General features: G+C 41.0%; 1 protein-coding gene across 7 annotated transcripts in view; it reads left to right on the forward strand.

Annotated features, from left to right (window-relative positions):
• ACER2 (alkaline ceramidase 2) overlaps window positions 1-16720 on the forward strand; it is a 39859-nt gene extending 23139 nt beyond the window's left edge. For 3 of the 7 annotated variants that reach the window (XM_035558605.2, XM_050716261.1, XM_035558606.2), the window contains exon 6: window positions 329-3703. In XM_035558605.2, the coding sequence (XP_035414498.1) occupies window positions 329-515 (187 nt within the window). In that variant the 3' untranslated portion in view covers window positions 516-3703. Of the gene's footprint in view, window positions 1-328; window positions 3704-15715; window positions 15802-15968; window positions 16223-16475 lie in introns of those variants that run through there. The other 4 variants (XR_004780547.1, XR_007709268.1, XR_007709269.1 and 1 more) reach the window with 3 other exon arrangements.
• Window positions 16721-27441: the final 10721 nt, after the last annotated feature.

The following is a 27441-nucleotide window of genomic DNA, read 5'->3' on the forward strand; positions in this document are numbered from 1 at the left end:
TTTGATGCCTTTTCTCTTTTACCACCCAGCAAATTGTTGTCTCTTATCCAAAGTGCTGTATCTCAGCATTTCTAGCCAACTCTGTAAGGTGGAAAGAGACCAAAAAGCTGCAGTCAGTTTAGACTGAGGATAGGCTATGGTTTTGTAGTTTTCCTTATTCTCTGTATTCTTTGCCTGCAGGCAAAGGGTATACAGCAGCCCTGTGGGAGACTTGGGAAGAAAGTGAAGGACAGACTGATTTTAAAGTTTATTGATGTGTTTGATAGCTTCACTGAAGTCATGTTACTGAACTTTTCTTTTTTTTCTGTGGGGGGGTGTCTATTTCCAGGCACATTTTGATTTGTCTTGCGGCTTACCTAGGCTGTGTCTGTTTCGCTTACTTTGACGCTGCCTCCGAGATCCCCGAGCAGGGCCCTGTCATAAAGTTCTGGCCCAGTGAGAGATGGGCATTCATCGGCGTTCCCTACGTCACCCTCCTCTGCGCACACAAGAAGTCACCTGTGAAGATCACATGAAGTTAGCCACGGAATGGGATGGATTTTCGACTTACATTCCAGCACAGACAGTATCTAAATAATGATAAATGAATAGGGTTGTATTTTATCCTCTTCTTCAGATATGCAGCACTTCCAGGTGTCATAGAAACACGTGGCAAGTGTGTTCTTTCCCCTCTTTCTGGAGAGGAGGGAGACAGCAGGAAGTTGGAGGCTCTTGAACACTAAAGTAACAACTGTCTTCTCTGGTTGACTCTATTTTGCACTTTGCTTTCAATGTAGCATTTCACTTGACAAAAGCTATTTCCAAATATCAGGGTCAAGAAGTGATGTTTCAATGTTTCTGCAGTAGGTCACTTCCGGTGCTTGATTTACTTTTGTTAACTCTTGGCTTGAGGCCTTCCTTGTAAAAGAAGTTTGTCAAAGATGCCTACATGCAATCTTTGTATCGTTCTCAGCTCTCATTTGGTTGTACTTGCACACGACCACAAGAGTGTGCTCAGAGCACATGTTCCTCCCAGCCAGGAGGGTAAGACAGGGAGGCTGGATGTGCATCAGTTTGAATCACAGAGCGTGTGGTTGTTTCCCTAAGTACAGCAGGAGACCTGTGCAAAGTGATTATCACTGGATATATGGATCAGTGCAGCTAGGCAGTGTAAAAGTGGAAATAGCTGACAGAATATTCAGTCCCTAAAACTAAATGGGAATTCAGGGGGTTTTAAAGTTTCTGTATTTCCACTGATCTGTGGACATTTGTATACTGCATATTTTCTTCTTACAGGAATGTTATGGAAATCCCTTTCTACCTCTGCAGACACGTTTGGTCTTCAATTTGTCGTTGAAGCTCACACAGAAGTGTGAGGATTAACTTCAGTCAGAGCACAGGTCAGCAAGGACTGGCAGTGTGGTTAAATTACTAAGATTCCTACGTGCCTAGCTATATGTCTAATTTGAGAGTTAACTTCTCACCAAAGTTTTGCAAAGTGACATGAACATAGTCCAGTGCTCTGCTAGTTATATTTAGGGAAAAGTAGGTAACGTAGATAACTTCTTAAAAACAAAGATAAAAATTAGATTTGAATAGTTGAAGAAATGTGACATTCAGTCTTGCATTCCTACAAAGGAATAGTAGATTCAGGTTTTCTGTTTGTTTTCAGCTTGTTTTGTAAGGATAAAGGATGTTTAGATCCAGTTTTAAGATTGTACTTTGGGACTGAGGTTCAGGAATTGCTATGGTTCTTGCAAGCTATTAACGCTAGGTCTGATAACAAAATGATGCAAAGTGAAGGCATGTTTTTTTTTTTTTTTTTAATCTTAGGAGTTGTAGCTGTAACAGCTGCAGTCTTGGAGAACATGGGGTCTGCTTACATTCCACCAGATATCAGAACTGTAAGCAGGTTAAGGATTTGGATGTACATCTTTACTAAAGTGCTATTTCTTTTTTGAGTACTAGACCAGGAAATAATATTTCCTCTGTGCTTTGCTAGTAAGTCTTATGTTGTACTTATTTTCTTCTCAGTGTGAAAACATACTGTATACAGTATCATCTTTAGGAAATTGGCTTTTAACAAGAACTTTGGGGTCAATTAGCCTTTCAAGCATTGTGAAAACTTTCAGATAACTTTTGTATTCAAATTTATGCACAGAAAACAAAAGCTGAGGTGTATGCTCTTACACTTAAAGCCAAGTTCTTAGTAAGAGATGACTTCTTGAGAACTTCGAAGCGGGTGAGTAGCCTACTCTCAGATTGATTAACGGATCACAAACACAGTCAAATCTGTTTACTTCACTGGAACAATGAACATTTATACCACTTGCTAGTAGATTTGTCTGGGAGAAATGTGTTTTTTGAACACACATTTTTTTGTATGAAACAAACTTTGTAACAATTCACACAGTAATGTTTGCTACTCATTGAAAGACAGCTGCTTTTTTCCTTTTTTCTTCCTCTTTCCGTAAATATGAAATGCTCAGTTTCAAACACTTCTCAGGTATTAATCTTATGATGAGAACCTTATACAGATAGGCTTACTGGCTGGAACCCTGTTAAGGTTGCTGTTGCCTGACATGGCCCTACTTTGAGTAAGATTTCTGCAATATTGTTTATTAAATTATTATGTTACGATAAATAAGTTATTTTCAGTATTGTTTGGGGAATTAGTAACTGCATATTTATGTACTGTTCAAAATGACTGGAGCCTTCCTACTTAATATTTTATCTGAAGGAAAACTGATTTAAAGGGTTCTAATCCACCTGCAAACAACTGCTGTTTTCTGCCCTTTAGAGTCTTACTGCTCACAAAGAAGTGATTTTCTAACTTAAAAAATGGCAGTAGTGCATTCAGCTACTGCAGAAGTGAATGTATGCAGGTACAGGCCAAGAATCATCTCCTGCATATTTATTGACTAATCTCTAACCTGCATATTGTTCATAGAGATTCTGTTAACAAGCACCTCTATCTGTTATAGAGAACTCCACTGTAGAACTGATTGGGAGTATTCCTCTTGTAACAGCAGTCCAGCATTTTTAGATACAGTTATTGCACTTTACCTTAAGTTAATATTAACTTAAATGTTCTGGCAAAAGCCACCTTTATTTCCAAAAAGAAAAAAACATGCAGTTTTTACCAGATTCACAGCTTTACAGATTATATTTTGGACTAAGGCTCCAATTCAGGATAACATCAGTGTGTGTATATAAGTATATACACATAAGTATATAAGTATGTGATTGGCACACTAAGGGTTTGTGCACTGTCCTGATCATACAGATGAATAGACAAGCGCACAAGTAGCCATATTATACTGGAGTAATAAGTGATGTATATGCACCCTCGGCTTTTAAAATCCTGGAATGCTTTCTTCCATTGCTGGCAGGAAGTGACTGGGTTCCTGGATCATAGGCTCAGTTAGTATTTTAGTTTAACTCGTGGGATGCAGTAATGTGTTGGGCATAATGTAGGTTGTTTATATTGGTGTGTGATACCCATCATTCCTTGAATGTTAAGCTTTAAGAGTATTTAAGAAAGTGTGTTAAGCTCTCAGTGATGGCAAACACTTGCCCAATTCACAGTTACTAAAAATACAGTAAATAGTATGTAAGGGGTTGTTTTATTTTGTTTTGTTTTCCATCTCAGTTGAAGTCTATATACTGAATATTTGTGGAAAGCATGTAATACTTTGCAACATTAAATCATAGTCAGAACAAATGCTGTTTGCTTCTTCATATATCACGTTTGTGGAGAGGAATGCAGTGGCCAATATAATACTTCGAAGCAGGACGGCTGATAGTGAGGGTAACTTCTCCCTCACAAAGGTAAGAACAGTTTAGAGGAGGAGAAACACTGGATGAAAAACCTTCAATGAGATAGATGAAAAAAAAATCAGTTTGTCCAGGAAAGTAATCTCTAAGCAGAACAAGTACGTGATTCACTTGCAAGCACTTGCAGCTGGGATGAGTAGCAAGAAACGGCTAAAAGTGAGTGGCCTGTATTACCACAAATCAGGAAAACTGTGCCTGAATGAGTATGTCTGAGAGAACGAAGTGCAAATCTCCAGCATTCGTTACCGAAGATAGTGCTCCCAACTTAAGGAAACAATGCTCCTTCCACCTACTTCTCCCTTCTTGCTTCCCTTTTACCAAAGTTCATCCAGCTCCACAGAAAATACCTTCTTTGAAACATTTGCGGATCCCCATAAGCCACTGTTGGGCTTGAAACTGTTGTGAAAGTGTAGCTGTAATTCCAGAACATTACACACGCGGTTAATGTTTGTAGTTGGCAAGATGTCACGAACAGCTGGTGGATTGGCTCATACATTGTTCTGTCACTCAGCCTGCTCTGTCTGGAGACTATTGATGTTGTTTCCTGTGGAAAGAAGGGGAACACTGCATTTATCTGATAAATTCAGAGCTCCTGGCATATTTTGACCAAATCTGACAGGGAGAAGAGCTGTAGAGATAATTTCCTATGGGCCATGTAAAAAAAAATAGTCACGTAGAGAAGCCAGGCCTGTGAGACAAGCTGTCCCATGAACCTTGTTGTTAAAAAACAGAAACCTACCCAGGGAGGAAACCAGACTGATGTTCAGGTTCTGGATGGGCTTTAATTGCAGCTCATATCAGTTTACAGCATTTCTAACCGGTTACACATGGGCAAGGGCTGTAGGAAGGAGTTTCACAGGCTGGTGTTCCAGAGATGGCAGAACTACTTCTTTGTAACATGCAGGAATCAGCTGTTTTCTCCAGACTTAAGAGGATCTTTAAGCATCTTCAGATGCTTCCCAAAAAGGGACAATTGAAAGTCTTAGATCACCATACACCCTTCTGGCTTTCAGTTAAACACAGTGCCAGCTGAGCAAGATAGAAATGTAAAGGCCTTCTGTGCCTGTAAACTCAGGAACAATGGAAAAAAAAAAAAAAAAAAAAAGCTGTTTGCAAACTCCCAACATATAGCAAGGAGGTGAGTAGGAGTTTGTCAAGAGCAAATTGTGTCTGCCTAATTTAGTTTTCTTCTGCAAAAGGGTATTTGCAGTCCCTGTGACTATGGAAGAAAACGGTATTACGTTAGATTTTTGACACTGATGAGATTTCTAGCATTGTTTGACAGGACGTTATTATAAAAGTGCTAGAAAACCTGAGTTTGATGAAAATTCTGTGGATTAGTGTGAAATTGTTCCGATAGCTGCTTCTGGGCTGTTCTCAGCAGTCTATTATCAAGCCAGAAAAAGGTGTCAAGTGAAGTTCAGCAGGATCTTCTGGGTCAGTTTCCCTTTACTCGTTCAGTAATAGCCACATGGAAGGTATTGGTAAACTGAAGTCTGGGAAGGTCCATGAACACCTTAAAAAATAGGTCTGAAATCCAAAGGCAGCCTGCTGAATTGTAGAAAATAGAACAAAATTGAGTAATAGTGAAGTATTACACATATATAGGCATCATCAACAATTCTGGTTGTAGAAAAACTAGGGAAGGAGTAGTTCTTGCAAGAAACTGAAGGATTAGTGAATCAGAAGCCAAATATAATACAATGTGACATCACTGCATTAAAAAGGGAAAAAAAAGACTATAATTGAGAGAAAATCAGACCTGTAAAACAGGCAGAAATCCTTTCCCTCTGCCTGGTGTTAGTTTTTTACAATGTGACTGGGGAGCTGGACTACTCACAGACACCAAACTTCAAAAGGAAGCAGGAAATGGCTGAGGAGTATCTGGAAAAGGATATCAATGAGAATTAGTTGGAGGAACCTGGCCTGTATGGAGAAATAGGCTCAGTCAGCCTTAAAAGACAGTGTGAGGTGGACTTTTACAGGTTGTAAGTATGCAGAAGGGAGCTTGCAAAAGTTCAGACCAGGTGTTAGGAGAAATGAGTTGAAGAAGGCACTGGGGTAGACTGACTGGAAGCTCAGAGCCTCTATCTCTGGTTGGAGATAGATGTTTAAGGAGCAGTTGGAGAAGCAGTCTTGTAGGTCATAGGTATAGGGGCTGATCCTGCCCTGGGACAAGAAGGGTCCCAGAGGTGGTTGGTGGCAGTCTGGTGAATCGGACATCTACATTTTTTCCCACTCATTTCTGTGCTTATGCACATGGGCTGGACACAAAATGAGTTGTGGACAGAGCTGTAGATTAGGACTTTGCCTGATTGCCCTGCAGAGACTTACCAACTGTAAATAAGAGCATCTGTGTTCTCTAGAGAGACTGGGCTTTGTAAATTATCACTGCTTCTACCTGTTTCCCATAAGCACAGCCATGGCTACTAGACCTCCGTGTGCCTGAACTCTCCTAACTTAGTCTACATACTTTCCCATACTGCAGGAGACCTGATGCAGTTCTCCATTCATTACTGTAATTATTTTAGGGAGTCTCAAGTGTTCCCCCCCCGGATCACAATTTAATTTGGAAGAGGGTGCCCCAAGTGACTAAGTGGGAGAAAACATGCTGTATGGCATAACTTCTTGTTGACCATGACACACTTGACTGCCAACTTAGAAACTAGATTGTATCTGTCACATTATCATATGTGTTAATTGGCTCAATCTGTGACATAACATCATGTCTTTCTGAAGTACTCAGTGTCAGCTTTTAAAGTGTCAAAAAACAGACTCCTTTTTAAAGCATACAACCTACTTCTCTGCATTGTCTTTAGAATTCTAAAAGGAGCTCTGAAATCTGCAATTTTTCTACATAACTTAGTAGCTAACCATGTCTCTTGTTTATATGCTTGACTAGCATTCTTTGAATTCATTAGTTTTTATGCCTACTTCTGCCAGAGTCTGAAATTGTCTACTTAAATCATCTCAATTATCTTCCAAAAGTTACCAGAGGAGTTACTCTGAGTCCTCTCCATAGCATCTTACAAAATATTGAGAAGTACTATGGTTCTGTCTCTCTTCCCATTATCCCAAATCTTTGTTTATGTCAGGATTCCTGCCTCGATGCCAAAGTAAGTATAGTCCTCTTAATTTTGTTAATTCATTTTGATTTTGTGAATTCAGCTAACCCTGCAAAATTTTTTCTTTATTTATCACATAGAGTATATGAAACATATTCTTATGATTACAAATTAATCAGCTTAATACATATTAAAAGAGAAGGAAAATATCTGCAACTCACAGAAGCAAGAATAAAATCCTAAAAATGTTGTATTAGTTAGCACTCATGTTCTGTGTAACGTTCATACAAGCAGGGAACCTGGAGAATTCAAGGAATTCAAAGAGTCTAGAAGTGCTTTATGAATGACTTGAACGGGACTGGATAAAACATAAAACATTTTGGTCAAGAAAAAAACAACGTAATACAGACAGGGCATAGCAAATTCTCGTGATAAAGGATACATAATCAGTAAATGTTTTAAGGACAAAATGAAAACAAATGTATGAAGAAAAATTAGGCATTTAATGTAAAAAGATAAAAGCAGATAGGGAGACAGTATTTTCTGTCTGAATAGGTTATAAAAACAGATGAACGTCACAGAGCAGACTTGAGAGATTTGGAAAGTACAAGTTCAAGGCTGGAGGAATGCCATCTGTGCAAAAACCGTGTTTTATTACTTCAATGACTATTAATAAAGCTCTCTTAATCTGTGTAAGACAATTGGATAGGGTAATATTAAGTAAGGTAATTAAACATGAGGTTTAAAGCTTTGCCTCCTGGCATCTCGCTGTTTTTTCTGACATTGTCCTATCTTCTCTACCTTGTGTCTCTGGCATTACCCAGTATCTGATTGGCCTGATTATTACTGAACAGTTTAAAAAAAAAAAAAAAAAAAATCCTGCCTGTATGGTTTTGCCGAACTAACAATCGAATTCTCATTCTGTTATACCTCCAGTTGTTATTTCATTTCATGTCCTGTATCATCCTCTGCTAAATGTGGCAATTGCCCTGTGATCCTAGATCTCCATTATTTCTAGCAAGTGTATGGAAAGAGGTCATCTCCACCTGGTTTGTTCAAGTTGTGAACAAACTGTGTGTAGAAAACAAAGGCACCAGTCTAAAGGGCAGGAGGAGTGGACACGAGCAGGAGAAACCCAGAGGCATGGGCAGCCAACTTGAGTGAAGCTGGGTTCTGGATGCTAGCATCCAGAAGAATATCTTATTCTATGGGAGAGCCTTTGGAGGTGCTCTCCACATTAACTGGTGGTTTTCCTCTTCATTGAGCTCCCACCTGCTGATGTCCCAAATGGCTGGTAGAACAAGCTGCAGTGGGGTGGGCTCTGGCTGTCTCAGGACCTCCTGCCTGCTGCCCAGGCAGCGCCCTGCCAAGGCAAGAGGAAAATTCACACTCTCTTTTACAGGGTGCCAGAAGGAGCCTCCTAGCCCTTAAAGAGCCCATAAGGAGCTGAAAGACACCCCTATGTCTTTTTATTTATTTATTTATTTATTTAAATACATTTCATTTTCAATTATTATTATTATTTTAATAAAAAGAGAGGGCTGTGGAGGAAATGACTGCCAGCTCAGGGAAAATGTTCCACTGACAATGAGAAACTAAGTTGCTTATGAGAGAAATAGGAATCAAGCCATGAACGGCAGCCTTACTGGTAGGTAAGAGGTAAGTCGTAAGCGGACAGCTGCTTAGAGACAGACTGTGAAGGGAAAAACCTCAAAGGAAAAGTGGGAATTGTAAGGACTGTGGGGAAGGAATATGACCTATTTTATTGAAGAAACCCACCCAGCACTGCACTGCTATTCTCCACACGAGTGTTGGAGTGATGCACTCATTATGCTTCTGTCTACAGGGATGTGGTCGGCTTACCTGACAGCATGCTGAGCAGTGATCACAGAGCGCTCAGCAAACAGATAACCAGATTCAGTATCACACCATCGCAGCTGCACACAGTGTCTCTGCACAGGAGTGGTGCGGTCTGTCTTGCTGACTGAGGTGCCTGGGCTATCTTTGCTAATTGCTTTGCTAAGTCTTTGCTGATCTTGTTTGCTAAAAGGAGTGTGGTTGACTGAGACAGCAAAGTATAAAGTCTGCTTTCAAGAAGTTATAGAAAAATAGGGCTGGGAGGGTTCTTCATAAGTCACCTAAACCACCACCAGCTCAAAAGCAGGGTCAGCTCTTCAAAGTATCCCAGGAAGATACCCGTCTAGCTTGTTCTTCAAAACTTGCTGTGCTCCAAGTACCCACATCTGCTCTTGGTTCCAGTCACAGAACAGGAGGGACCACTGGACAAGCAGGATGCAAGTGTCTCACTATCAGCACATTTATATTGTACAAGTAAGAAGGCTGCAGTAGGGGAAGGCCTCTCTGCTGGTCCTGCTCTCACATTTCTGGTTGTGCCAGAGCTTTAACAGCACCAAAGCACTCTGGTTAAAATGCCAGCTAATTTTGCACTTGTGCAAACTATAGTAAAAGGCATGAGTCAGGGAAAGACTGGGAAGATTCCAGTTTAGTATTATCTTCTAAATTAAGCCATTAAAGAAAAAAATAATAATAGAAGAAAAAGAAAAAAAATCACAAAAGGTATTCACTAAATTATGTGATGCTTATTACATCATCCTGTAAAAACAAATGTGCAGGGATAACATGAGTTTAACTAAATCCATGTTTGCAGTCCAAATAAAACCTGACCCAGAAAAACGGAGCATGCAATAGCAGCTACCTCCGAAGTCTCATTATGGTATTTGGAAAAAGTCAATGCAAGAGGTAGCAATGCAAACAATAGACTATTTCACCACTTGGGCTGAAGCAATCTGTTTCTGGAACATGCCCTTTACAGTTTTACAAAATAGGATGTTTTATCTTGGTTTCTGTAAACGCTTGGCTTTCATCAGAGGCATCGGAAGAATGAAATGTTAAACCCGTGAGCAAGACCTGTCCTGGCCTACTCCTTGCCCCTCAGTACATGCCCTGGATTTAATGCTTCTGAATTTTGTCAGAAATCTTCAGTTTTGTAGGTTGCCATGCTAGTACAATGCATCCTGAGCTCTCCATCTCCAAATGCCACAGCTGTTGGTTTTCCTGGCATTTACTTACCTGGGCAACCTGCTCTAGGGAACCTGCTTTGGCAGGGAGGCTGGACTTGTTGATTTCTTGAGGTTCCTTCCAACCCCTACAATTCTGTGATTCTGTGATAGAGCTGCTGATTTTTTTATCTATTTTATTTTATTTTATTTTATTCTAATTTAATTTATTTTAATTTATTTTTAATTTATTTTAATTTTTTTTTTTTTGTGGCCATGTTAAGGTACTGTCCCACTTTTGAAAGGTGGCATGAGGCAGAGGGTTCCAGTGCCTTGAAAAACAACTGACCAATGGGACTGGTGTCTCATATTCGTGTGTATGTTTGTGTGAACCCTGTCAACATCCATTGTAAACATACCTGTACCTCTGTGGTCTTGCTGGTATGCTGCCCTCTAACAGGGCTCTGGCTCACTGCTCACAGGTGGGTAGGGAAATCCCAATCAAATGCAATGATGCTCTCCTGTGCATTAGAAATCTGAGGATCAGGTACGAAGGCAAGACAGGCAGGCTCCACGTATGTTATTGTGAGTCTTTCATCAAGATTTGGAAAGAATAAAATGATTGTGTTGGAATGCTGCATCACAGTAAACTGTAGGGAAATGATTTCCTTCTGATGTTGGCTCACACACATACACAGACAGGATGTTTCAGGCTCTCAGACACTCACACCAGACCACTATGAATGTCTCTGTTCCTTACACTGAAACCCAGGTTACACCACCTCTGAGCCAGAATTCAACTGCCTGGGATATTTGTGTGGATCCAGATCCCACAATCCATGCACAGAACTCAGACAGATCATCGAGGAGTGTGAGTGTCCCTCCACTCACTCAGAATTAAGTCCTTTCCATCTCTTGTGTCCCAGTTCTAAATTACAGCATTATATCAATTCCCAGAGAGTGCATGTTTCTTTTAGAGCTGCAGGGATGTGCCCTTGTAAAAACGAGGTGCACATGTCAGAGGTTTAGAGGTAAAGAAACCTGCACCAGGTTTCCACCACAGGGAGTCTTTACTCAGCTGAGTTCATGAGCAGCAGACTGGGAAAGCAGCAGTCTTCCCCACAGGCACAAGCGAGAGGAACAGAGATAATGACAGGGAGCAATGCCTCACAGGGCATGAAGCAAGGCACCCAGGAAAGGGGCAGCTATATCTGTTAAGTCCGTCAAACAAATGCTTACTTCACGCTCCGTGTTCATTTCGTGTCATTGCCCAAATTGTGATGGACAGCACTATGTATTTCCACTGAGGGAAAGGGATAATTAGTCTGGGGAGTGGAAGCATGCCAGAGAAGAATGGTGATGGTTTTTAGCTTGTCTGTGCAAAGGGAGAAAAGCAGTACAGAGGAAAACATACAGGAAGCTAAAAAGAAGACAGCATTGTAATTGATGATGGTGAGAGTGTTCATAGTGATTTACAGAGACTGTGGGACCCAGCAGCCTTGTCCTTTGGCCTCACTCTTCAGTGCTTTTTCCTCCAATCTTACCATGCTGTTTTGCTTGTTACCCTGATATGTGGTTGTCCAATCCAACATTTCTTTGAACTTCTCTTTTCCAATCTCTCTTTCTCCCTGCAGCAAATAAAACTGCTGCGTCCTGGCTTCTAAGGCAGTATCTGTGGCAGCAGCTATTTGATCTTTAATTCTCTGCCTGTCCAGTGGCTACTTTACAGTGACTGTGGAACTGAAAAAAAACTAATACAGAGAGGATATGCACAACACTTTCTAACGTGTTGTTACTGGTGGCAGTTTGTAGCTGTAGTGCTCAGAAGCATGATAATACCTATATAGCCTAATACCCAGCTGTGATTGCAGTGGAGCTGGGGCTGTGCCTAACAGTGCACTGCAATTAGCAGTAAGGCACAGAGGTGCTGCAGAGCCCAGGGCAATGAGACCCACCACAGGATGAGTCAGACGCTGGCTATTCCTGAGCCTTGCACAGAGTGTAAAAGCAGTAGAAATTTTGTTGTAAACTGTAATGTAAAAACCTATTAACAAGGAGTGATCACCCTGAGCCTAAAGAGAAAGAGGAAGGTGTTCCCCCCCCCTTTTTTTTTGAGTGCTAAATCTTTTGATTTTTATATTGGGAGGGAAATCAGTAATAAATCTAAATATGTCTGTCCTCAGACTCTGTAAAATGTTGTTTTATAGCTGATAATTACCAACAATAAAGGAGAGTAACTAACATAATTCATAAGTGTATATTTTAGCTGGTCAGTAATTAGATGCAAGGACTAGGTTTTACTATGGTGTTCAATTACTCTTTTTTTTTTTTTTAATAAAGCTGAGCATTTAGATAAGCAAGTAATTCTTACAATTTTAATTAACCACTGCTTGTTTCTTGCTTATCTAGCACTAGAGAGGTGCATTATCTGCTGATTTCTTTCCAGAAGCTTAGTTATGGTGTTTACAATGCAATTCATTGTCTGTGTAACTCACTGGTAACTGCAGTAATCTAAGCTATAGCATAGGCAGGACAATGACAAATGTTACAGAGTGGAGGACAGACTGGGGAAGATCACAGAAGTCTTTCCACCTAGCATCTCTGACTAGCATTTGTGGCAGTTCAAATGTTTGTATCACAGAAAAGGCCCCACATGCTGCATTATTTATGTTATTTATTGGACCTACACATGCTTCAGAAGGATTTGCAACCTTGGGAATTTCAGCCCTTTTAGTGCCTTAGCTGGATTCAAAAATGGAGGGGACAGAAATGCAGTAAGAACTGTCACTTTTTGCTACCATTTACCTTGAATCGCTAGGTTATAGCATTATGATACTGTGAAAAAAATATACTGAAAAAATCCCTGGACTGTGGAAGTAGCTTTGAAATTAGCCACCATGCCAGGTAAGGTATTCAGTGGGAGCCTACCTCAGGCTCTCCCTGTGCAGAACTGTGTTCTCTGTGTTCTTTTTATTTTATGCAGAAGTGGCATAATGGAATATGTGATTGATGCTTAAGCTGTACCTAGCAATAACCACATTATCTGGAAAGGACAGACATCTTAACTGAAAAATCTGAAATAATCAGCAAGTTTTACTCTGTAACCATTGCTCCTCCATTCTTTGACTCCAAATGTTATAGCAGTAGGATGACTCACACAGCTGAAAACTGTGGTGAATGTAGGCATGTATGGAATTTGTGATGGTACAAATGGGCTTCTTAAAAGGTTGACCTTGCTTTAAAAACAGAAAGATCTAATAGGTCTTACAAGTTCAAAGCACAAATGAATGGATGAGACATTGCTTTCTAAATGTACCACAGTACAAAGGATGTATAATAGCTGATAGAAAAGATGAAACTGCTGTGTGTATCATGTAGCATAGACACTTCCTTTTTTCTTATGGAACAGGATTGTGTCTTTTTTCAGATCTGGAAGATGTTCCACTCCTGTTACATATGGAAATGTTATAGTTTTGGTGCTTCTCATCACTCATCTAGTGAAAGCAGCAGCTATGATATGGAGGACGCAGACATTCAAAAGTATTTTTCTCACATCTCACCTTACAGACTCTATAGGAAGCATGGGGTGTTGTTCATTTTGTTTAGCTTTGTGGTGAGGAAAAGGGAAGGGCAGAGGGTGGAGGAATAATAGCTGCTAACTGCTGTTGGGTCTGAGCACCTCACAAATAGTTCAGTCACTCCATCTGACCTTCCAAAACCTTTGGTGTGATCTGTGTGGTCCCCCTAGAACAGCTCCAGGGGAAATGACTTGCTCTCTGAGGCTGTGATTTTGCAGGTGTTGCTCGCACACCATGAAACATCACTGTGGGGAATGGACAAACCTGGGAACTTGACCTTTCATGTGATGAATAAAACAGGTTGTGGGGGCTGTAATGATTTTTGTTCCTGGCTAAATAAATGACCAGTGGAGGGTTAAATCCAAGCAGCAAAATATTCACCATTTGCTTTTGCCTTTACTTTAGCACCACCTGTAAGTTTACCCTCACTAGATTTATCATCAATCATATGACTGATATCTGGCTGCTGCTGTTTTTCAGATAGCAAGAAGGACGATGGATGATGCAAAGCCTGACAGACATTTTAGTTCCAACTAAGTCATACAAATATTCTGTCATTTGAGTCTCTGTTGTCTTCACATGAAACTTATCAGCACCAAATAAGACTTGCAAAAACAATCTTTTCTCTTTATTCCTTCATTGGATAGGCATTTTAAAATGAAGCAATAGTTGACAACAACTATTTTTCTTTCATGGTCTTTTTGGTACAGTTTGCAAGTGACTCAAATGTATTTGTCTTTCAGGACAGTAGAATCTGACATTTTTATTTCCTGAAAACCATAAATAGACCTAGCAGTATGAATATCTCTACAGGATATTTGTGGTAACTGGCTGTAAGGGGTACTTCAGAAAGATCTCATTGGGCTTGCTTCTAGATAAAGAATGGTAAACAACTAAGATACAGTTTGTGAGGTTAGCTGGGTCTAGCAATAATTTTTTGAGCACTACTGAGAGTACTTTCTTGGTTTAGGTGGTGGTAATTTTCATTTGTTGAGGATGTCTGCTTTTAAGTGTTAGTAGTGTTCTTTCCTTCATCACTGGGATGTACCCGTGGCATCAAATCTGCAATTAGAAGAGTCATGGGGAAGCATCTGGCAATTCTCTTAGGCTCTTCAAGGGCAAGATAGGAAATAGAAGTCTGTTTATTGGAGCTAAATTTGGTGTGCTGCTACTGTTGTCAAAATAAGTTTTGTTGAAAACATACAGGACTGCTTCTAATCTGCGAGCTAGATTATTCATTCCTCACTGCAAGAGGTGCTGGGCTTTAAAATAAAATAAAAACTCAGTTGGTGAGGGTTTATGATGCAAACACATGAAGCCATTACTGAGTGACTGGCGGAGGAAGACTTGTTGCAAGGATCCTCCTACATTCAATCAGCCTCAGGCTGTGATAAACATCTGTTGAGTCTAACCCTTTTCCCACTAGGTATCCATAAGAAAACCAATGAGACTGGCAGATAACCACACATTTCCATTGAAGTTAATCGCTAGGGAGAGAGCTCATCTTTTTTCTCCCTCAAAATATGCTTGGCTCTACTTTAACCAGAGGGCTGCCATTTAATCCAGTAGGCAACCTTCCAAAATGGATGACTTTATAGATATGTCATCCAATTCAGATACACAGGTCATCTTTCTGCATGTATCATTTCAGATATTTTCAATGAGAGAAATCAAGTGTTAAATTTCCTTCATAACATAATCCCTATGGTCTTTTAAATAAAAGGTTAGGGAATGCTTCCTAACATATCAGAAGTTTCTCCGTCAACTTCAGCTGAAGAAACCTGTTGAATAAATAAAGGTCTCTGACTAACAATAGCCTCTGATGGTACTTTAAAAACCCACAGTATGTTCACCCCCACTTTTGTGGGTTCACCCACCCATGTTCATACCACATCCCAGATGTATGTGGTATAATACAGCAGAGGCGTGGGCTGAAAGTTACCCATTACAATGGAGCATGATATGCAAGCTGTTTTTTTTTTCCTCTTGTTGAGGAGTTCTTACATTTCTTCCTGTTGGGAGGCTGATTTTATTCCCAGCACTGCCAAACCACCTGGGATATCTATCAGGCCTCCTCCCCATGCTACCCGCCCATGGCTGGCGCACCTCTGGGGTGGTGCCTGCCCCAGCCTCCAGCCTGTGGGATCTGGGCAGGAGCTTGTAGCAGACATCCCATGTGTTCAAACCCATAGCCTCTGATGCTTCAGTGTCCCTCCCTAGCCCCATATATTACTTGCAGGACTGCTGCTACAGGAGAGGCTTTAGTCACTGGACAAGCCAGCCAGACAACCAAGGACAGCGAATGGAGCTCTGTGAACTGATAAGGTCAGACGTCCTATAGTTTTGTGTCTTACACACATAATGAGAGACTTTGTGTTGATAAGGTATTTATAAGGTCGCTTATTATCCCTCCCTTGACTCCTCCATGTCTCATAGTTTTCACCTCATTTTAAGAAGAGGCATGTGATAACAACCATTTCCTCTGCTCTCAGGTGGCTGCTTCCATGAAGCTCATGGGAACTGAATTATCTTCGATACCTTCACCGTTCTGTCAAATCTGAGTGAAACTAGTCAATGAGTAAAATACTAGAAAAAAATCCTGATGGGAAGAGGCACAGAGACAGGCATCCCACCTTGTTTCCTTAAGAAATCATTTAACTTTTTAAAAGGAACCAGAGAAGACTGAGAGATTTGGGTAATGTATTTGCTATTGATCCCCTAGTACTTTGACTGAAGTGGACTTCATACTGTCAGGATATTTCTTCATTACACCTTGCAAGGATGAAATAATTGTATAAAATGAGCAATATCGTAATATCATACCACAGGATGCATTTTTTTCCCCTGCAGCAATGTAATGAATTTGAACTCAATGTACTATCTCCCTAGTCTTTAGTACATTAAGAAGCACTGCACAGACAAATTGTACTCATCTGTGGATGTTTTTAATCTTTTGTCTTCACTAATGGATTAATCTTGTTTTCATCTCTCTTCTGTAGGAACAAAAATGTTGTTTTTTGCATCAGGATTGGTAACATAAGCACAGGAAGTGCCAGGCATGCTGCTTCCTGGGATTGCACAATGTATGGAGGGAAACAAGTACTAGATTGATATTCAAAGGAAAAGCACTGACCGGGTGTACGTGACCAAAAGGCTAAAAAGCCATTAAAAGCAGTAAGAAGGTTGCAAAAGGTAAGAAAAACAAAGGGAGGAAATAAAGGTTGATAATATTTGTATGAAACTAGTGATCAGCATCAGACAGTGTGTGAACCTGTAGTACTCAGCCAATGGGGAACCAGGGGAGAGAGTGAGCGTTGGGAAACAGAGCATAAAAGGTGTGAAAATTGCATCCACAAGCGCTCTCCTGCTTGCCTGTCATTGCAATCAAGAATAAAATGTTACTTCACCAAGACCCTTTCCTGAGCCTGTGTTATTGGCTAACGAGTGTTTGTCACACTTGGTACAACCTCTGAAAGCAGCAGTCCAACAAGAGGTGACTCCAAGATGCAAAGTGACTCCTTTAGACTCACTCGTGCTGCATCTTCTACATCACATACTGTGAAGCCAGTGGGGGTTTTGCTGAGAGCACCACCAGGCCCATAGAGACTGTTTGAGCTGGGAAACAAGCCAGCTTGGTAGTTCACTCAGGCTGCACTACAAAGTTAAAGAGAATACAGGCTCCGGTCATTCAGACCTGTTAAAAGGGGTTAAGAATTACAGATGTGAAGAAACAAGATGAGACACTGTCTTGCAGAAATGGAAATGTCCCCTCCTCTCTTGCCTTCTCTGTCTTGTATCTCTCTCCCTGCTATATTCTCCCCCAACCCCTTCTGTCTGTGATGACAGGGTGATCATCACACATGTGGCAGAGCTGTGCTCTCTGCAGCTCTAAGCTGATCACCGAGTTCTCCCTCCTGAACTTTCCCTATTGTTCTTTGGACAAAGGCACTGAAGGCAAAGTGGATAGATGGTTCTCCAGAGTTATTCAAGGGGCATTCTGCTCCTCACCTCCCCCCCTCGCTGTGAATCCCACGATTCCCAGATAACATCCCACAGTCAGGGGAACACAAAGCCTTTTTCCAGCCTCAAGGTCAGAACATTTTTTATCCCCAAAACAGAAGCACCTTCCTTAGGACACAGTAATGTAAAAAGAAGTAATTGCGGAAATGCACGATGTGTTTCTTTGGATAAGTGTCTCAGGGACAAGAGATAATCATTTATCATGGATTTTCACCAGCTGCCATGAAAAGGAAGATTAAATGCACAAGAGTGTATGGTATCAGGTTAAAGAGACACTGGTAGCAGGAATGCTATATTTGAGAGATGCCATCAACCTCAAACCTGTTTTAGCAGAGGGTGTCCTGCCATTTAGCATATGTTGCACTGGTTTCTAGCAGTATTTGATTTTTAAAGTGTAAAAACTATCTCAGCCTAATAAAGCAGATGGAAAATACATGTGTTTTGCCTGTTACATTTTCATCCTGCATTAGCTTTTACGGCTCAGTTAACAGGGTAGAAAGATGATAATGGGTCCAGCCAATGCAAGGGAACCAAGATTTCCTGTCCCATTGGCTTATATGACCCTTCTTGCTGTAGCTCAGAGAAAGGTGCTACCTTATGCCAGAGGAGGCTCTTGCACTAAAGCAGAAATGCTCACAACTCACAAAGATGAGTGACTTCGCAGGAGGTTTTAGTACAAAAAAGCAAGTGATCAAACATTTAAATGGCTGGAGCATAAATGCAGATGAGAGGAGCTGTGATGTCAAGAACTCACTGTGCTACAACTCACAGGCTAAATAATATAGGTAAGCAAGACAGTTATACCAGGAAAATATTTAGACCTTCAGCAGTCTGATGGATGTAATACACAGGAAGCGACGTATAAACACTGAATGCCTGAAAATTCCAGCATGACATAGGAACAGCAGCGTATGTGAAACAAGTTGCCAGAAATTTTTTTCATTTACATCACTGGAGATGGGGTGTGTGTCTGTGAATAAACAAGACACCGCTACCTGAGGGCAAGGTTTACTCCAGCTAAAGGACATTAAATACAATAAAGCGCAGAAATATTTTAATATCTATTTTGTAATGCTGGTGGAAACAAATATGCATTTGTACTATTTAAAATACCCCAAACAGATGATATTCTATGCACTGGTTGGGTTTGCAATTTTAGTATCACAAAGTGGATTGCATTTACCTTATCCCATGGTGTATATCTCCACATCAGCATGTAGACTACCTTTCTAGCAATAAATTCATATACCCAGATGGTGACTCCTAATTCTGTGAAATTTCATTTCAAAAATTCTCACTCAATTTCTCCTATTTCTGGTTAGACAGGCTTTCCTGGAGCCAGGTAAAGGTACTTGCTCTTCAGAGTAATTCTGTCCACTGTAAATGAAAAGTCCAGGGAAAAGAAGAAACAAACAAACAAACAAACAAAAACAACAACAAAAAACACGTGAAAGTCTGGCTAAAAAAAACAACTTGCCCTATCTTAACTTGGCTTTACTGGTTGCTAATTCATTCAAATTAGCTGCATTTTAACTTGCATTAAAACACAACTCTAACTTAGGGAAAAGAGATTCACTGAGGCCTTTACTGTTTCAATTTCTCTGTAGGGTGTAAAGGATGACACAGTTCCCTGTCCTTTCTTCTCAAAGACAGCAAAGCCCTTTTCACTCTGCTTCTGACTCACTAGAGGTCCATGGGGAAAAATCAGCATGACCTGCACCTCCAGATGCAACTGGCTCAGACAAATCACTGTGCTTCCTGCTGGCAGATTGTGGGTTGCATTTGGGGAGTTCATGCAGCTTTGGATGCTGCCTATGTTTTCACTCAGGGCCTTCCTGCAGTTGTATAGTGACCTTCACTGTGTGATGCTGAGGAAGTGATGGAATATGCTGAGTTATGTGACGTGCATTCAGGGAAACTGTGGTCAGGAAAAGAAAGTAATTGTAGAAGGAAAACACTAAGCACAGATCCTCACAGGTGTATGTTAGGGCTGAGGTTTGCTCTCTACAATGGAAACCTGGAGGAACCCAGAACTTTGATTAGGCACCTGCACTTTGCTGGCAGGTGTAGTCAGCACTTAATACTCAATCAGTTCCCTCTGTCACTGCCCTTACTCTGCAATATTCAGAACTGAAACAGCCCAGAGCCCAGACAATGTTTTGGTTTCAAGGAAGGCCAGCAGGAATTTTGGCTGGGGAGGAGAACAGCTGCTGCAACACTAAGGTATGTGTATATTTGGAACAAGGACACACAGACGTGTACTATCCTGCTTATTGTATTTGCCTTAGCTTCACATTGCTCTCTCCTGAGTTAGAGGTTTTATTACTATCTCTGTCAGCAGGGATGATTGCCTGAAAGTGTCCTCAAACACACCTGCTACAGGACACTTTATCGTCAATGTAATTCCAAGGAAATAAGGGCTTCAGCAGCCATACTGATACCAGTTATTAATCCAGATAAACCAGCTTGCGTATACTGAGGACATGACCTGCTTGTGCTGCAATCCACCTACTTGCCTTGGCACTTCCTAAGACTAGTGCCTCTCTGTGAGATCAACATGCCAGACTCTTCCTGTTGCAGTTTGTGGTAGAGATGATGGCGGGCAGATTTTTTGTTTGTTTTCGTTTGCCCCTTCTTAGATTCCTCTGCTTACAAGGTATGTATCTTGGGCTCTGTGACTGCAGCTGCTCTAGCAAAGCTAGAGCAGATGCCGGAGCGAGATTGCACCAATACAATTTTTTCTGTTTCTTTTCTCTAAGACAGGAGTGGTAGAGTTCACCAGAGCAGGTGAAAAGGTGAGTGGATGTAAGTAGTGTCACCTTGCTATTGTTATCCAGACATTGGCACAAACCCACTGTGAAATGTATGAGGACACCGAGAACAACACTTACACCAGTTGATATCTTTTCCTACCATGATGCCTGGTGGTGTTTGCAGACCTTACCTCTGTACTTACAGCTGTGAAAAGGTGCCAAAGACAGCTAAAAGTATCATCAATTATGCTGCTATCTGGGGCAAACTGGCCTTGTCCTGGAGGACAGCAGTGCTTGCAATGCACCTGAAGGAGTATTGTGTTGGCATCAGTCCCTTACTCTGCTCTTTCCTGTAAGCAAAACTACACTTCTTCCAGAAGTTTGATAGATTACAAAAGCACAGGTGGCCTGAGATGCTAATTAAGCTGAAAAAGTCTGAAACTTCCAGCTTTAAATAACACACAACTTCAAGCTCAGAATCTGAGTTACACTAAGACTATTTCATGCCCATTTGGCCAGGGCTCTGGGTTTAGTTTTCTAGGTGAGGGCCCTTCCCACTGCCTGAACCTTAAAATAGGTAAACAAGATCTAAGGCCTTCATGCTCTGAGTATGCCTGCCTTTGTCTGTGGGGCACCCCCATGTAACAACATTTCTATTATGCTGGGCAGTGTGGGGAGCTGAGATGACAGTGGTGTGGAGGGGCATAGGGCAGTTAGAAATGGGGCCAAGGACAGAGCAGGTTTGGCTTCATTGTGTTTGTTCCTGCATTGGCTATAAAATATAATGGAAAATGTGTTTACTGATGCTTTTGACAGAGCCACAAATGCTGAAACATACAGCATATTAGCCTAAAAAGGAGCCAATATTTCCAATACTGAAACTAATTCCTCTGAGGAGTCCTGCATGTTGTGAGGTCCGTAAGTCAAGTTCTTTAGAGTTAGCTTTGGCTAGCAGTGTCTGCTAGCTACAAAGGATCAACCCCTGAGTAAAGAAAATGCACATACCAAATTGGAGAGATCTGGTCATTGCCATCGGAGGCAAATTCTAACCAGCAACATGGCATGGTAACAATTTATGGCAAGTAGGCCGTAAATGATAACAAGAGTCAATCTAGATGTTCAAAGGCAGTTAGAAAATTCTGGGATTAGTTTTTCTTTCCCTTCAACCCAGTTAAAAACCAAGAATAGGAAATAACCATGTAGGGTCAGTGTTTTTGCTGTCACCAAATTGAAAACCAAACTGCATATTACGATACAATTAAACAAGGCTGCAGGGAGACAGGACGGAAAGCAGTCTATGAAGTGGGATTTTAGAAATAAATTATAACTGATAATTTTCTTATCAGTTTTCCTCATATTTACCTCCCACGCTGCTCTATGCCTGCAACTCAGCATGAAACTGAAAGTCCAGTGAAGTGGCCTGGCAACACAGTGTACAGGGAGAAAACCTCACACCCACCTCCTCTGCCTCAGATTGCAGGCCAGACCCCCTCCTAGGCCCTGACCTAGCTCCTCTGCAGGCACCCATCTATTACAGAGGAACAAGCACGTCCGATTTCATATGTTTATGGCAGCAGTTTGGGGGGAGCTGTAATGGGGGGCTGTTACTTGCTCATCATTGCTTGTGGACAAGTGAAACATGGCTGCAGGTACCCCGAAGCCACCAAGCTCTGGGGATGCCTCTGGCTCACCAAGAGACCCTTCTTGGTTTGTTGCTTAAGCGCCCGACTTGGTGCTGTTCAAATGGGAACTTCTCTGCCTGTGACCCTCGTATTTAGCGTGCAAGAAGTTTGGTTTGAGTTTGAGGCCTCAGAGGCAAAACTGTAAATTTATGGCCTGATCATGGGCATCTCATCATCTGGCTCCAAAAAACCCTTGCCCACAACAAAGGAATATTATACAAATTGTGATAAGGAAATTTGTATAAATGGGAGATGACAGGATGATTAAAACATCTCTTTAGGGCAATAATCTACAGCCTGTATTCTTTACAAGAGTTTGGCACAAATATTTATTTCTCTGAGAGAGGTGTTGACAGGAAGGGAATTCCCTGTTTTCAAGAGAAGCTCTGAAGTCTTTCCAGAGTGGAGATCAAGTAGTTAGTTTTACAACACACATCACTTTTCACTTTGTCAAATAAAAGTCCTTCTAAACGGAAAAGCAATTGTGAATGAACAGAGCTTGTTTTGTTTTGTTTTGCTTTGTTTTCAGACATGACAGACAAGGCAGTGAAGTACTTGCTTGCAGAAGAGGAAACACAAGGCAAAGAAACTCTCCACCGTTCCCCTAGTGGGGACTGAGGAGATGAATTAACGTATTTTTCTCCCTCCCCTGCTCCCACCAGCCCTATGCCATCAAGGCCTGCTGTGTAATGGAGGATTTCAAACCCTTTGCCTCCTTCCAGAAGTGGCTGCAGCTGAAGCAGGGATCAAACACTAACAAGCAGTGGGGTGCAACAGCACGGGCACATACTGTAAACACTCGCATGCTGGCCACTCAGGTTGTAGACACCAACCACATCAGCCACATCAACGCATCACATGGCAAGAGGCAGTGAGTGCTGCTTTAACACTAATGACTAAGAGTAGCCATGTAGAACCTCATTCAGCCCAGAGATGCAGTTAAAGACTATTTTCAGAGCCATAGCAAGCCCACAACAATGAAGACAGAAAATACTGAACAAAATAACAGACTGTCAAGTCTTTTTGTTATTGTTTATTGTTGTTGTTGTTATCTACACTTAGACAACTTAATTACTTAGAGTGATTTATATCAAGAGCTCTGTATTAGTATTATAAGGTTCATACATTTATGTGAAAAAGTGTACACAACATAGTGAAACATTCTGTAGATAGAGTGAAGTAGGACCTTTGATAGAAGGGATTATTTCCGAGAGCCTATGTACAAATAAATATAACCTCCATACTATGTACAAACCTATACGCACAGAGAATACACTGATTTAGAGAAAAGAGTTTCATATAGTGAGTGATGATCCATAAGCACAAACACATGAGAAAAACTGGAATTTTCTGGGGGCTGTTTGGACCAGCTTCCACAGTAATAGATTTTTTTTTTAAGTTTGAAATGAATAAGATGGGGGACTTCAGATTTTTCTCACAATAAGTTGAAAATGAGAGATGGAAGAGTATGAAAACTACAAAGTGAAACAATCAAGCTAAGAAAACTTTATTACAAAAATAGCATCTGATTGTCAGTTATAGCATGCTTCTATTATTTTCACAAGACAATACAGAGGCTTGATCTTGCCATCTTTATGACAGAAATAATTTCTGCTCACATGAGTCAATTCCCCAGAGTCAGGACTGCAAAATTAGGACTGTGTAACAGAGATCTTGGTAATGGAAATGAACACAAAACCAAGCAAAATCCCTTTGGCATTACTTGATTTTGACAGGGGATTAAAAGAACTGCCTGATTAGTATCGTATAGCCTGACCCTAAAATACTTAACTTCTTTGTAAAAAAGATGTGACAGAAATAACTCAACTTTTGTAAACTCACTAAAGTACAAGGGATTTCCTCTACAGTGATCTTGGTGGGAGGAAGTATTAGATTAACAGGAGGATTTAATTCTATCATTGGGCCTGACTCTGAACACTGTATTCCTTCTTCTGGGGTGAACAAGGATGGCAGGACTGAGCTCCTGCTGCAAAGGCAGTGTGCAGCATTTTGTACAGTCTCACAGGGAATCTCAAGAGTATGAGCAAACTCCCTCTGATTTACTCACAGCTTCACTAAGGCAAAACCAGATCCTGCTTTACTGTACATTTTTTTGATAGTATTTTACATCATACCTTAAACAGAGATGTGAAATGGATGCTTCATTTTAAAATTAATTATCCCCTTATTTAGAAACCCAAAGCTAGTCTTCTGGGTTTTTATGGCTTCTCGTTGCATTAAGACAACTATGTGACATAAAATAAAAGTAAAAAAAGTAGTAAAGTGCAAGATCTTTAAAAACGCATACAAATCTCATAGTTTAGATTGATTTTGTGTTTGATGAGGGGTGAATTCACAATAAATCTACATGAATGTAAAGTTCATTTACCATTCTCAATTCACATCATTTCTTACTCAGTCTTGTCCTGGGCTGCTAATGGCTTGTTTGGGACAGATGTGGCCAGCTGTGCATTTGGTCTACCCAAGTTGTTACATGGCTTCTAGGCTGGGGCTGACTTAGATCTGGCTGGCTGGGAGCACGGCTCAGCACCATGCTCAGGTGGTTACATGGCTTCTGGAGAAGAGATGGCTTATGTCCAGCCATGCTGGAGCTCGAGCAAGGTGGGCGTGCAAGCTGCCTGCACTCACCCAGGCAGACAAGTCCTGAGATGCCGTACACTGACAATTGGCAACACACAGCAGATCCACATGACTTGTCTGGGCTATAGGGCTGTGATCCAGACATGACTTCTGTATCTGATGGTGCAATAAATTGTATAACTTCAGTCTGGAAGTTACTCTCCCCAGTCCCAAAGGAAATGACTGGTATCTCAGCAATGATATTCCCATAACTGCTGGCAAGAGAGCCAAGAAGGAACATTTCTAACATCAGCCAGGAGCCCTTTTGGAGGGCTGCAGCAGGACTCTGCACCATTCAGTGCAAACTATCACATTTGCTAATCTGGAAATCACCTTCTGCAGATATGTCTTCACCTACAAGTTCTCACATCAAACTTCTCAGGAATGGCCGGAAAACAAGACTCACCTGCTCAAAGGAGCTAACCATGCCTCTTTCTCAGTTAGCTGTGTCATTGTTATTTACAAGAGGTAAAATGGTTTCCAAGAATACAAGTGAATGCAATTTTTCTCCTTGAACATAGCTCCCAGGACAATTCTGTGTGTTACATGAGAGCATTTATGAAATACAGGATCTTAGGATAAAAATCCATATCTTGTCCAAGTAAATGGCAGAAAGCTTCTGGATTTCAGTGTGCCAGTTGTTGGAGAAGGGATTATTTCTTTGTTATAAATTAAATAAATCTATTTGATCCAGACTCATATTTGATTTAGAACCCAAGATGGAACACAAGTTGCTATCTTAAGGAATTACTGCTGAAAGGAGAATCATTAAAAAAATGTATTTCCCCTATTTCTCTAATTATGTAATGAAATAAAAGACAACCAGAGAAATAATCCCTTAAAAAACGCCCAAACATTAAAAATATTTCTAAGCATCTATTTCTTATAGTATAGATTAACCACATGTTTAATCTACCTCTTTATGGACCTTCATATCCACACACAACAGTACCATGAGTGACAGTTACCATAAACTACTTCAGAGTAGCATATATGGAAATTACATAGCAGGTTCATTGCCAGTACAAACATCAAATGACATTTAGATAAGTTTCTTTGTCTCCCACTGAGCTTTATGGTTCATGAGGATTATGCGGACATCAACATCTATTGAATAAATAAGCATAGGCATACCGGCACAGAAAGCCTGTTTGCACTACACAAAAGCACTAACTCTCAGTAGAATAGACAATTTAAAAATGCCCAGAAATTTGCTGAAAGATTTTCCCATGTCTACATGTAGTTCTTGAAGAGACCATCTTCACATTGCACTTCTATAGCACCTACCCTACAGATTCCACCCCGGTGGCTTATGCAAGAGGAAGCTGGCTTTTGTATGGTTTGGATTGGTGTGGTTTTGTTTAAAACAGCAAATTCTTGCAGGACTTCAGTGGTATTTTGCAGGTGGGGCCCATTCTCTTCTTTAATTCCAATGAAGACAGTGCCAAAAATGTTTACAACAGGTTATAATCTGATCCATAATCATGCTCAAATGTTACTGGAAATCCCTTCCAAAAAATATATCCAACACTGGCTCTGTTCAGGTGTGGTGCTATGGAGAGGTGTCTACTTAAACTGAAGCCTTATCCTGTACTCTTACCTTACTACAGGTGTTGCCAACATGGGGTTGGCCAGAAAACGCTAAGCAACAAACAGGATTTTTACTGTAACACCAATTTCTATATTATAAATTTATGCTTCATGAGGGTTATGCAGACATCAACTGAATAAATAAGAACCGGCATACAGATACATGAACAGACTTCCATGCTGATTAATGCACAGCAGAATTCAGGCAGATTGCAGGACCAGTTTCCTAATGAAGTCATTTGAAACTTTGCCTGTCTAAAACAGAAATTTAATTTTGATTTCCAGGTGTACAATTCTGAGAAATGGTCACAGATCCAACAGTGAAAAAGTTATGAACAATGGGAAACACCTTATACTGGAAAAACAGTCAGTGAATTCTAAGAGAGAAAGCCAAAGTGATATTACTGTTAAAGCATGGCAATTCAACAATTGCTAAATTTGCTGTCAGTGTGAAATAGGAGTGTCCTAGCAAGTGGTGTGCCTTATGGTGGCGCTGAGCTGGGACAGACTATGAGCATCCAGTCACTGGGTTGCAGCAGCTGCCAGCTGTCCTTCCAGCTCTCCAGCTGGTGACTTTCAAATTCCTCCTGCACAGGATAAGAGGTTTCCCTTCTCTCATTCCTCTCTTTCCTCTATCAGCACAGCTGTTGTCTTAAAACCAAAGAACACACACTTTTGCAAGGATCCTGAAACAGCTTACTCCAGCAATTATGCAAACGACTGTCTTTCTTGTGCAGCATAACCAGCTTTCACAAACAGCCTCCTCCAGATGCACCACAGACCTGAAATCTCCCCCATTACCTTTGCAGCTGAGCTGCCACCCATAGCAGAGTTATTCAGCCATTTGAATAATGATCTGCCCAGCAGAGGCAAGGCAGTGGGAGCTGTGAGCTGTCTCATTCCTCAGGGGTAGAAAATTACTTCTAATACCTTCCAAGATAAATACATTGATAGGGGTAATCAGACACAGCCAACATCCTCCAGGAAATAAATGAATCAGATATTTTAAGACAGTGTATGGATGCCGTTACAGGATATGGGCCTTAGCCCTACACATAAAAGTCTTCCTTCACGTTGTTCACGCCAGCTTTGGACTGAAATACTCACGGTGTGTAGGGCTTTCAATCAGCTACTCCTTACTCCCCACCTGCCTGTTGTCTCTGCTGTTGCTGCCCATGCCTTGCTGTACACACCAGTGTGCTCTTACAACTCCCCAGGTCATGCAGGGCTTTTTTCTTTTCATTGCAGGAATTACAATGTGGTGTATATGAAGCCAGAAG

This window comes from Cygnus atratus, chromosome Z (genome assembly GCF_013377495.2).
Source record: "Cygnus atratus isolate AKBS03 ecotype Queensland, Australia chromosome Z, CAtr_DNAZoo_HiC_assembly, whole genome shotgun sequence".
NCBI lineage: Eukaryota > Metazoa > Chordata > Aves > Anseriformes > Anatidae > Cygnus > Cygnus atratus.